Source organism: Panthera leo, chromosome D1 (assembly GCF_018350215.1).
Source record: "Panthera leo isolate Ple1 chromosome D1, P.leo_Ple1_pat1.1, whole genome shotgun sequence".
Classification (NCBI taxonomy): Eukaryota; Metazoa; Chordata; class Mammalia; order Carnivora; family Felidae; genus Panthera; species Panthera leo.
The window spans coordinates 100,938,583-100,952,010 of NC_056688.1; the positions used below are offsets into that span (position 1 = coordinate 100,938,583).

A 13,428-nucleotide genomic window follows, 5' to 3' on the forward strand; every position below is an offset into this window, starting at 1 on the left:
CTGGACTAAACACACTTGATTATGGTTTATGGTCCTTTTTTATTCACTGTTGAATTTGGTTTGTCAATATTTTGTGGATGATTTTTCATCTATGTCCATCAAGGATGTTGGTCTTTAATTTTCTTATAGTGTTTCTGCCTGGTTCTGGTAGTAGGGTAATGCCAATCTCATAAAATGAGTTTGAAAGTATTGTTTCTTCTAATTTTTTGAAGAGTTTGCAAAGAATTGTCTATGACATCTTCATAAAATTATGATAGAATTCACCAATGAAGGGATTTGGTGCTGAATTTTCTTTTTTGAGGAGGTTTTAGAATACTGATTTAACCTCTTTAATAGCAGTTGGTCTGTTCAGATTTTCTATTTCTTCATGATTCAGTCTCAGTCAGTTGTACGTTCTAGAAACTTATTTACCTTTTCTAGGGTGTCCAAATCATTGGCATATAAATGTTCATAGTAGTCTCTTATTGTTCTTTGTAATTGTTTGCTATCAAATGAAATGTATCTTCTCTCAGTTATAATATTATTTATTTGAGTCTTCTCTCTTTTTATCTTGGTGAATTCATCTAAATATTTTTCTATTTTGTTTATCTTTCCAGAAAACCAGATCTTAGTTTGATTGATCTTATTTATTTTCTTTTTAGTCTCTCTTTCACTTATTTAAGCTCTGATTTTTGTTAGTCATTTCCTTCAAATGACTTTAGGCCCAGTTTGTTTCTCTTTTCTAGTTCTTTAAGATATAAATGTAGGCTGTTTATTTAAGATCTTGGTTTTTCTTTAAAAAAATTTTTTTTTATTTTTTTAATGTTTATTTATTTCTGAGACAGAGAGAGAGAGAGAGAGAGAGAGAGAGCATGAGGAGAGGAGGGGCAGAGAGAGAGGGAGACGCAGAATCTGAAGCAGGCTCCAGGCTCTGAGCTGTCAGCAGAGAGCCCTACATGGGGCTCAAACACTTGAGCAGCGAGATCATGACCTGAGCTGAAGTCTGATGCTCAAACGACTGAGCCATCCAGGCACCCCAAGATAGTGTTTTATCACTATAACTTTCCACTTAGAATTGTTTTTGGTGCATTTTCTTTTGATATGCTGTGTTTCCATTTTTGTCTCAAGAGATTTTTTGAAGTCTTTCTTGGTTTCCTCTTTAACCTATTGTTTTTTTTTTTTTCAAGAACATGTTGTTTAATCTCTACATATTTGTAAATTTTCCAGTTCTTGTCTTCTGTTTGATTTCTAGTTTCATACTATTATGGTTGGAAAAGTTACCTGAATTGATTTTAAAATTCTGTGGCATTTCTTTTTTTTTTTAATTTTTAAAAAATATTTATTTTTGAGAAAGAGAGACAAAGTGCACACAGGGGAGGGGCAGAGAAAGGGGGAGACACAGAATCTGAAGCAGACTCCAGGCTCTAAGCTGTCAGCACAGAGCTCAATGTGGAGCTTGAACTCCCAGACCGTGAGATCGTAACCTGAGCTGAAGTCGGATGCTTAACTGACTGAGCCATCCAGGTGCCCCCAAAATTCTGTGGCATTTCTTAATGGAAACCCTGTTGGCTATTGTAGTCAGATGATCTGGGAAGACATTCTTCAGATGGCAGCTGCAAAAACTGGGGTGCAGACATGTGTACAAATTCCTTCCAGGAAGATACTGGTGACTTGGGGTTGGCAGGAGGGAGAGAGTTGGGGACATGTCCACAGGCTCCTTGGTGTCCAGGGAGGATCCCAGTCAGCCCCTAGAAGCATGCAAAATCAGAAGCCGGACCCTCAGTCTGTTAAATTGTACAAATAAATCTCATTCAGGAAAAGACTGAAGAATGGTCTTTTCTATTATCTCTGCTCTGAGCCCTGGTGTGATAGCTGCATCTCCTATTTTATTTGCTATAGTCTTATGACTCTTGTGATATAAGACTCATTGACCTTTGGAGCCAGAGGACTTGGAGGCCTGTCCCTCTAGTGGGACTATTAAATGGTAGGACATTAGATTGGGGGGGGGGATATAAACCTTCCATACCTCATGGAGAAGCTGGTAGCCAGGAGTTTCTTCCCAATTGTAAATTTTATGGCAAAGTTTTGTCTTAGCTTTTTCTGTGATTCAGTGTGGTTATTTTTCTCATTTGCTCAATGTATAACAGTTGCTCAGATAGTTTCTTGATTTCTTTCAGAGGGAATTGTAGCATCTGTAGCTGTTAATTTGGGGAGGAGGGAAATTTAAGGCCTCTTATATTATCATCTTTAAAGACTTCCCCTTCACTCAAAAAAAGCTACATTTGGACATAATATTTTCTTTAAAAACTTTTTAAGTTTATTTATTTATTTCAAGAGAGACAGAGAGAGTGAGTGGGGGAGGGACAGAGAGAGAGGGAGAGAGAATCCCAAGCAGTTTCTTCCCTGTCAACGTGCAGCTCAATGAGCTGCTTGAATTAACGAACCACAAAATTATGACCTTCCCCAAAAGCAAGAGTCAGACGCTTAACTCACTGAGCCACCCAGATGCCTCCAGACAATAATATTTTCCATCAGTTATTGGGTATATGTGAGAAGGATGTGATAAAGGTTACAGAGGAAAGGAATGATGAAGGTTGAAGTAAGCTAGAGTACATAAAGTATTTTGATGTGATACTCCTTTTTCATGTAAAATAAATAAGATAGAAGAGTCATTGTAGGCCATCTACCGACAAATCTAAAAATGTTCCCCATGATGTGTTATTAAACCCCTCATATTCAAGGAAAATAAGTCCATGTTTAGTTAAATTAGTCAATTCTATATTTGGAATCCCATTCATAGGACTCAAAATTTCTTTCTCTTTAAATTTTTCTTCCCTCTAGGTCAAACCAGATCTGATAAAACTGCTATATGTAGGTCAAATCCGTCTTTGGATGTTGTAATGTATAGGTGTTGAAAGGGAGAGAGACTAGTTACCTAGAAGACATATGTATATTCCCTGAATTACCAGCAATCTACTTATACCCCATTCATTTTTGGACAATGTATTTCAGACAGTGTTTTCTACCATGCTGCTGCTTATCAGTAACAATATTGACATAGTGTGTGTTAATTGAGAAAATATCATTCAGGTAGAAACACTTAACTCCTTTTATTAAAAACAGAAAATGTTCCATGCATTTTTTTCCACTGTGATACTGTGTGACAGATAAGGGGTCCCACAAATGCCCCTATGAAAACAAGAAAATCTTAGGTTTACATCTTTTCTGAAATGTTTTCACACAAAGGCATTTCTAAATAGCAAATGGAAAATCTAAGGCATTCAGTGACTTTTAATTTCTATGATTGCAATTGGTAAGAGTATCCTTGAATCTTTAAAAATTTTTTTAAATTTTTTTTTAATTTCTTAAATTTTTTTTTTTAGAAAGAGAGAGAGTGCTAGTGGGGAAAAAGCGGAGAGGGAGAGAGGGAGAGAATCTTAAGCAAGCTCCACATTCAGTGGAACCCAATGCAGGCTCTTGGAATCATGACATGAGCCAAAGTCAAGAATCAGACGCTCAGCCAACTGAGCCACACAGACACCCCTGTCCTTGAGTCTTAAATAGTCTCTCAAATATATGCCATACCCATGTTGTCTCAACAAGCTAACTCACTGCTTTAGCCATCAGAAAGTTGAGCACAGACAGATGAAATTGATAGATACCAAGCATATACATGGGAAAATACTCTTTGCTTCTAATGTAATTAGTATGTAGCTCTTTATAGATCCATTACCTTAGTATCCACAACCATTTTATACACTTTTTGGAGAGTTACAAAATATATATATTCAAATCACTTATCATACCCTCAGTTAATTGTGTTACCAATGTCTAATAAGCTCTTAAAAATGTTATCTACTATTTCATTGGGTATATGTTTGTTTTGCCATTTCTTGTCTCCGGCACCACGAAGGCACTTTGGATAACAGGGATGGAATGCTCAATCCTTGAACAAAGAACACTTACCATCTTATTTTGGAGGCAATAAGCCAAGCAATATTAAAAAAAAATGCTTAAAGGAGATCATTGTCTATGAATTATAAAAAGGGACATTTAACCAGAGCAGAGAAGGAGGAAGATAGGAAGGAAATCTTCCTTTGGAAGTTATGGAAGACTTGTGGATAATTTCAGTACAATGATGTAATTTACCAAGGAACTTTACACTTCTCTTTATAACCTTTGCATGTTGGACTATTTAAATCCCAAAATGGTATAGAACCTCAGGACCTCTGTAATGTTAGACCCTTTGCCTGGAATCTTTTATTTTCCCCAGCTTGATTTTTTTAATTAGATCTGAGACTAAACATCATCATAGAAGGAAACCTTTCTTCTAGACACTAGCTTTTGACATTTTTTTTCTAGATTTGTAACTGCCAACTCTTTTACTTCATGAATGTTTTAAGACTTATTTGGGTGCTCAGTTAATTAATGTTTGTTCATTCCTCTAGATTATAGGATTCATTAGTTTGGAACCTACTGTATTTATCATGAAATTCAAAATATTAACATGTATGAAAAGTACTTAGTGAACACTCAATAATAAATCCAAGTATACTTGTAATTAAGCTTACATGAAAAGCAAAGAAATAAATATATGGAAAATTAGAAGAGTCAGAATGTTTTGCACAAATGAGTTTCTTAAATAAATTGAAGACCACAGTGACACATGACAGGCTTGAGGAAATACAGTGTCTTGTTATGGTTGAGTTTTAATGCAGATACTCATTTCTTTAAGTATTTGAGAAAATACCATAATAATAAATACCATAATAATAAATAAATCATATCATATAATTTTATGAAAACAACAATCACGATATGTGTGTGGGTGTATGCACATATACAGACTATAAATACTTAAAACTGTAATTTGTTTTTCAATTTTTCTAAGGCCCTTTTTACGTCCTTGTTCCGTAGGCTATAAATCAGTGGGTTTAACATGGGAATCACAAGGGTGTAAAACAAGGAAGTCATTTTGTCTTGATCAAGAGAGTAGGAAGAAATCGGCCGGAAATACATGAAGATCATGGTCCCCTGGAAAATTGCAACAGTAGTTATGTGGGAGGTGCAGGTGGAGAAAGCTTTGAACCTCCCCTCAGCAGAGCGGATCTTCAGGACAGATAGGATTATATAACAATAAGAGACAAGGACTACTGAAATGGTGCTCAGTTCAATGAAGCCAAAAATGGTGAATATTGCTAATTCGTTGAGTTGTGTGTCTGCACAAGAGAGCAATAGGAGAGGAGGTACATCACAGAAGAAGTGATTAATCTCCTTTGATCCACAGAAACATAACCGGAATGTTAGTGTCGTGTGTATCAAAGCATCTGCCGTTGCCAGCACGTAAACCCCGGCCATGAGCAGGAAGCACACTCTGCTGGACATGTTGACCGTGTAGAGCAAGGGGTTGCTAATGGCCTTGTACCGATCAAAGGCCATCACCGCCAGCAGTAGGCACTCGGAATCTACAAACATACAGAAGATCAAGAATTGTAGAGCACAGCCAACGAAAGGGATTGATGGGTTTTTGGCTAAAAGGTCTACCAACATTTTGGGCCCAACTGCTGTGGAATAACAGAGGTCACAGAAAGAGAGGTGGCTAAGGAAAAAGTACATTGGTGTGTTCAGCTGAGAATTCATTCTAATTAGAATAATCATTCCGAGGTTTGCCAGGAGATTGGTGAGATAAATAAGCAGGATGGTGGTGAATAAAGTCACTTTGATCTCAGAGTTGTCGGTAATTCCCAAGAGAAAGAATTCAGTCAAGGAGGAGCAGTTTTCTTTGTCCATTCTTCTTTGTGCTTGTTCTAAACTGCTTTCCAAAATGACCAAGCAAATTATAGATCAGGCTTTGGCTTTTCTGGGTACCCAAAACACCATAAGACAAAACGTGATTTTATGTTGTCTTCTTTATCCTCAGAAAAGAGTCCGGTGAGTGTCCCTATTAAAGAAGCCTTGCTGTGTTATAAAAAACTAAAAATTTGGGGGATAGAAAGGTGATAAACTTGAATTCTAAATACATGTCATTCTTGAGATATGTTACTTGCCCTGGCTTCTGTTGTCCAATGTCAAGTAGCAGATCCAAATGAACTGTGAGTTCACTCTAGAGCCAAAATCATATAAAAGGAACTACAAAGTTTTTAGAAAGTGTCAGAAGATACTGGATAATATGAGTTGGACGAAAAGAAACAAAAGTATAAGTTGCTTTCTTGAAGAAAGGTAATTGACTTTATCACTCACCGTGATACCGCATATAACAAATGAAAATTAGTATGGATTAGATTTTGGTGTATGCTGACTTTAGTGTTTACTGAAATATGAACATGTTTTATACAACTATTCTATCACTCTTCCTCACTGGTTTGACACAGCGCTGAGAATCCATTTGTATGATTGACTTTTGCTGTAGGACAAATACCTTGAAAGACAAAAAGAGGTGATAAAACGAAGTGGCAACAATAGACTATCATATGCAAATTTGCAGATCTTTGAATTTTCAGTTGTCTTTTCCATTAAAATAAAAAAAGGCGAAGAAAAATAAATGTTTCTGAGAGACACAGTCTTCAGTCTTGAATTTATATACACACATTATGTATGTGTGTATCTGTTGAGAACTTAAATGGTAATGTGAGTGGTGGTCTCGTTTTTATTTTTCTAGACTTAAATGCTGTGGCATGTGGTCTATATGGGCTTGGATTTGTATATATTAGTGTTCATAATGTGTTATCTCTATTATTTTTGATAAAAATAGAGCAAATGTGCCACTTAAATGTACAGTATCACTTACATAGAGATAGAAAGTGATGGTATACTTATTGACCTAGAAGAAAATATAAATAGGGAAAAGCTTTACCACCCTTATACAAATCACAAATGAGGCCAAATCCACATAAGTCTAATAAAGAAATATCATTATTTAGATGTTAGGTTGCAGAATTTATTTAACTGACTTAAGCAGATATAAAATGATTCATTTATAAATTCCTTAATACTTGATTCCTAATTTTTCCAAAAAAAAAAGTAAGGTGTTTTCCAGTCTGTATATATTTTTTAAAAATTTGGTTATTGGGGCGCCTGGGTGGCTCAGTCGGTTAAGCATCCGACTTCAGCTCAGGTCACGATCTCGCGGTCTGTGAGTTCGAGCCCCGCATCGGGCTCTGGGCTGATGGCTCAGAGCCTGGAGCCTGCTTCTGATTCTGTGTCTCCCTCTCTCTCTGCCCCTCCCCTGTTTATGCTCTGTCTCTCTCTGTCTCAAAAATAAATAAACGTTAAAAAAAAATTTTAAAATTTGGTTATTTAGAAACCTACCTGAAATGAGCGTCTTTCTGTTCTTATTTCTGGTACATGAACAATAAATAGATGGCATTTTATTTCTACCTTGTGACTGTTGGGGCTTTAATCTCTAAAGACTCTGCCTTTGCTCTTCTGGGTTATGTGAGTGTGACTAATTAGGCTTCTGCTTCTGTATTTCCTTCCCCCCCCCCCCTCCTGCCAATGAATGCTGCATCAAAGGCTGAACTTTCAATTCTTCACTCCTTAACAAATTGATCAATGCCAGAAGTTTACCAGAATTTATTCTAAGTCTATGCTTATGGTTACTATGAATCTACACCCTCCTTCAGTGAAAGTGATGTCTAATTAAATTCAAATAGATTTTCTACTTAATATTATTTTCAGTTCCTTTTCATTGTTCGCTCTGTTTCTTCCATTTCTGAAACATCCCTTTTACCTTCCATTTAGAAACATGATAATCTTGTATATTGTTTTTTTCATTAGTCATTGTTTGGTTCCTTTTTCATAGGAACACGCCAACAACTCCCATTTCAGTGATTTTTTGACTGTGTACAGGTGGAAAATCTTTCCCTTCTAGGTTCTTTCAGTGGTCTAATAATTAAATTGACATAAGACAGGTTAGCAGAAGAAAAACACACTTAACTTCCTGCATATGGAAGCCCCATAAAAAATATGACACTCAAAGCAGTGACCAAATCAAGCAGCTTTTATACCTTTTAGACAAGGAAGTGGTAAATTCGTGAAGAATTGAGAAGACAAAGAGGTTTGACCTTGGGGTAGTAAATTAGTGTGGAATTAAAAAGGTTTTTTTTTTTTTTTTTTTTTTTTTTTTTTTTTGTATAGCCTTTATGGCCCTAAATTCCCTCTCTCTGATGATAAGGATGCTACTTTATCTCCTTTTACAGGGAGTGTACTTTTCCCATGGTGGATTAACTTCGTGCTTTCAGAGCCGGATTCTTCCTTATTTCAACTGTATAACATCTACTACACCTAGTACATTCTTCATCAAGTTATGTTCTTTATTTATACATACGTCTTTTCACTTTCCTAAAACCTTTAGCATAGGATATGCATGAGTAATGAGCCAGTAAATGTGGGGTATTGAATATTTTCCTGTTGTTAGGCTGGTGGACGTTCAACAAAGAGGAGTAATAAACAACCTTTCTATGTACATAACTCACCTGTACAAGGATGATTTTTTATTTAAAAAATGTGTTGGGATAATGCTTTTGAAACAAAGCCAACTTCTGTTTATTGAAAAACAAGTTTTGTGTGCCATTATTCATGGCAGTACTTTGAGAATTGAGAGAAACGGAGATGAGAAATTTGTGCCTACCCAAATCCCACTGGTATAGATACAAATGAAATGCTCCACCTTCCTGTATCTTGGTCAACCATGTTGGTCCCTGAATGTTCTTTGGACTTCTTCGCTGGGACAGGGAGTTAAAACCTGTGTTCCCATTATTCTGCCCTATAAAACATCTCAACTCTCTCTTCTAGAAATGTACTTTTTTTAGCACTCAATTTGTAATGGAAAAGGTATGGAGATCTTACCAAATTATTTGTGGTTTTCATATATTATTTAGCTTATCCATATATATCATCGGATATTTCTAGCATTATCTTGTGTTTCCTGAGCTGTCTTTAACAACCTCATTATACTTATACTGAAAGTGGGATCCAGAAATAATCAGTAACGTTCTGGAATTTCATAAACATTATATTTTTAAGACTCAAAGAACTTGCCCTTAATAGTTTTTCGACTACAGGGTAATGAACTTCAAGGCATTATGCTAAGTGAGATGAGCCAAACAGAAAAAGACAGACACTGTATGGTATGATTTATGAGTCTAATCTAAAAAAGCCAAACTCACAGAGACTTGTAGAGTGTAGAATGATATTTACCAGGGGCAATGGGGGTGTAGGAATTGGGAGATGTTGGTCAAAGAGTACAGACTTGAAGTTATAAGATGAACACATTCTGAAGATCTAATGAACAACATTGTGATTATAGTTACAATATTGTATTAGATACTTCGAAGTTGCTATGAGAGTAGATTTTAAATGTTCTCACTACAAAAAAAATAATTACATGATGGGATGCAGGTGTTATTAATGCTATGGTGGTAATAACTCCAATATATAAATGTGTCAAATAAACACTGCATTTCACAAATCTAAGGAGCCAAGAAAATAAATAAAATGATTCTCCTGAGGTTGTGCAAACAGGCAATCTTGGGGAACACTCTGTATTGGCCCTGTCCTGAGTGACATTTTATAATAGATGAATTATTGCAGGATGCTGGTCAGTACAGATGCTTATCTGTTGTTAAAGTCTACTTTTGGTTATAACTTAAATAATGTATTCTTGCTCTATATTTTGCCTTATTGCAGTTAATTTATTTCTTTAAAAAAATCCAGTGAATGCCAAATCTGTGTGTTCAATTAATAATTGGTGTTACCAGAGAGCGTTTTGTTTTTTTTTTTTTTTTTTCCAAACTCATTTTCTCATCAGATGCTTCTCTGTCTCCAGGGAAAACAAATTTCTTCAGGTTGCACTCAGTGTAGATAGAACCTAAATTTACCTTCTTCAACTTGACTGCCCCTGTGGACCAGTTAATCTAACTTCCTTCTAAAGTTTTCCATTAAAATCTGAGCCTTAGTGATTATATTATCATTACAAATTGGATGATTACCATCCTAAAGGGATTTGTTTTTAATTGAAGTTGGCTTTCTCACATTACGAAAAATTGGCAGTTGGAATTTAAGACATGAGACACAAGCAAGTGGGAAAAAAAATCTGTGTCTACATGACTTCCCTGATGCCACTGAGCTTCTATATGTAATCCTATAAAGGCATCTGTCTACTTAAAAAGTCCTGTCTTTAGAAAATAGTTGTATGGCCCTGGGGGCCTGGGAGGCTCAGTTGGTTAAGTGTGCAACTTCAGCTCAGGTCATGATCTCATGGTTCCTGGTCTTGAGCCCTGTTTTGGGCTTTGCAATGGCAATACGGAGCCTGCTTGGGATTCTCTCTCTCTCTCTCTCTCTCTCTCTCTCTCTCTCTCAAAATAAGTAAATAAATGTAAATGAGATAAGATAAGATAAGATAAGATAAGATAAGATAAAAAAGAAAATAGTTGAATGGCCCTGAGTCATGGGTCACTATGAAAAAGTTTTATGCATGATAATGGCAGCAGGGAAAACCAGGTTCACTAAGTCCCTTTGTTGTTTTAAACAGGATTCGGAGTGCTTATGGATTGAATAAGACATCTTTGCTTTTTTTCAACAACAAAAGATATAATTATTTACTGAAATATCTTCTGAGAGTTTTTCCATTCATTTTTAAAAATAGACCAGATTTATTGTGTATAAAGCATTTCTAGGGATAAAACTTTATAATAACATTCTGCAATTTCTTATAATCTAAAGGTGAATAGGCCTTGCTTTTGGAAAGTCTTTTTTTTTTTTTTTTTTTTTGTAAATTTTTTTAATGTTTATTTATTTTTGAGAGAGAGAGAGTAGGAGAGGAGCAGAGAGAAGGAGATACAGAATTGGAAGCAGGCTCCAGGCTCTGACCTGAGCTGTCAGTGCAGAGTCCTACGCAGGGCTCGAACTCACAGAGTGTGAGATCATGACCTGAGCTGAAGTCAGATGCTTAACAGACGGAGCCACCCAGGCACCCCTGGAAAGTCTTTTTGATGTGGAATATACATATGGAGAATGCTTAAATAATAAACATACTGTTAGATGAATTAAAACAACAACAACAACAACAAACACCTGTAACAACCAGGACCCAGACCAAGAATGGGAACAAAACCAGAATCAACAAAGACTTCTACATGCTCCCTCCCAAGTTTTTATTCACTTAGCCCAAGGAGTAAATATTTTCTTGACTTTTATCACGATATATCAGGTTAGTATATTTTTGAATCACACTTATGCCGATGCTTACAATATGTGTTGCTTCATTGAACAACATACTTGGGCAATCCATTCATGATATTTCCTCAGTTGCAGTACATTTATTCCCATTATTGAATAGTATTCTTTGTACAAAAATACCATTATTTATCTACTTTAATGTTGATAGACAATTGAGTTGTTTTCTTTTTACCAATACACAAAATGTTTTTTGAACATTTTTGTACTCCCTTTGGGACATACATAAGACCAGGAATATAAGACCAGGATTTGGAAATGTGTGCACACACATCTGTATAAAATTTAGACTTAATAAATATCATCATATGGTTTTGTAAAGAAGCATGCCAATCCATATTTCCACTATCACACTTTCAGTGTGTGAGTCGTCTGGCTGTTCCACATCCTCACTAACACTTAATGTTGTCTGTCATTTTAATATTAGCCATTAGGTAGAATATGTGGTTTTCTGATGACTAATAAAGTTGGGTATCTGCTATTATTAAGTGTCTCTTAAAGTCAAAATGCCAGAACAGAAGGAAAGTTAAATGAGTCCAGCTTAGTGGTATTGGGGTTTCTGTAATTCATGCTATCTGTCCTTATTACCACCCTTATTTTGGGTCAAATTGACCTAGTGATGTAATGTAGTCCTTTGGTATGAATATATTGCCACCCATCTGTTATTCTTTTTTTTAATCTTCCCACAGATAGAAGTAGGCTTGTGCATTGATAGAATCAAATCAATATAGATGGAGAATGTGGCACCTGGAACACACAATAAAGATTATCCAGTTGAAACTCCTCTTTTGACAGGGTGGTGCTGAGATCTGACGAGGAAACGTGATTTGTTAAAGGTCACAATTATAGTGAGTTGGGAATAGAGTCAGACCCAACGTTGTTGCTGCTTCTCCGGTTCATAGCCTTTTCTAGGGAGGATATCAAACTAGGTTATATTCTCTGCCTCTAAAGGCACTTAGCAAAGTAGTGAGAAGCAGTACAGCATTTGGCAAATTTTGCTAAGCTTTTCACAATATAGAAATAATTGCTTGTGTAATTACACATACACATTAATCTGCATTTGTTTAAAGATGCCAGTGCCTGTGCAGAAATAAGGAACTGAGATGAAGGAAGGGACATGTGTTATTGGCTCATCACATGCAGACATTGATAATGTCTTACTGGGACAGTTACATTTCCTGCCAACAGGTGGCGGGTATGCTCTGAGAAGTATGTGGGTTACAGATATAGATGGTAAAGGGAATGGTGAGGATTGGATTAAAGAAGTTAACATAAAATATTTTGATGCTAACTTTCTCCGATTTTCTGTGGACAATCAAGACAGAAATCTTGGGCAGCCCCTTAGCCCTCGTTCACTCTTGAATTCCCCAGTTTCCGTGAAGCAGTTACACGTCTCCCACTCTCACAGATTTAGGCACAGGGATTTTGCAAATTTTATAGATCAGTTGATTCTACTTTTAGACACTTGTTCATTGAGCTTACAGTGCCTCATTTAATAGACTTTAACGTTTGCTTCTTTTTTTAATGTTTATTTTATTTTTGAGAAAGAGAGAGTATACACAGGGAAGCGGCAGAGAGAGAGGGACACAGAGGATCTGAACGGGGCTCTGCACCGACAGCAGAGAACCCGATGAGGGGCTCAAACTCACAAACTGTGAGATAATGACCTGAGCCGAAGTCAGATTGTTAACCGACTGAGCCACTCAGGTGCCCTACATCTCCTTCTTTTTAGTTCACACATCAGACTTAGATTGGCTTATAGGAGCCAATATGTAGATCAAATCCGAGCTTAAATACATTACAGTTGTCCTATGAAGGGGCAATGTGTTGGTAGATGGCATCTTTGTGCTTCTAAGATTGACACCCATCTGTGTCTGGGCTTTGTTCTGATTAAATTACACTCCTAACATGCTGTACTTCATGAAAGAACCTAACTGATAGGTAAAATGTCTGAATAGCATTGCCTAATTGAGGAGAGATTTTGGCTAAAGGAAGCATCCCCCCCTTGTTTTATTTCGTTATGTATTTTTCTACCTCTATACCTTCCTGTACCATGTCTCAGAATGTCAGAAAGAATATCACCCTGGACAAAAGAGGAGCCTCATTGTCCTACTTGGTTTTTACTGGAAATCTGAAGTGTTTTCACCAAAGCCTTCTACAATGGCACCTAGGTAGTCCTAGCCATTGAGTGACTTTTAGTTTATGTAATTGTAG

At 36.3% G+C, this 13,428-nt stretch overlaps 1 protein-coding gene across 1 annotated transcript; it reads right to left on the reverse strand.

Moving 5' to 3' along the window:
* Nucleotides 1-4,836: 4,836 nt before the first annotated feature.
* LOC122200770 (olfactory receptor 5W2-like) lies at nt 4,837-5,772 on the reverse strand. The gene has a single exon (XM_042906499.1). It carries the CDS (start codon nt 5,767-5,769, stop codon nt 4,837-4,839), a length of 933 nt encoding a protein of 310 aa, XP_042762433.1. The 5' UTR covers nt 5,770-5,772.
* Nucleotides 5,773-13,428: the final 7,656 nt, after the last annotated feature.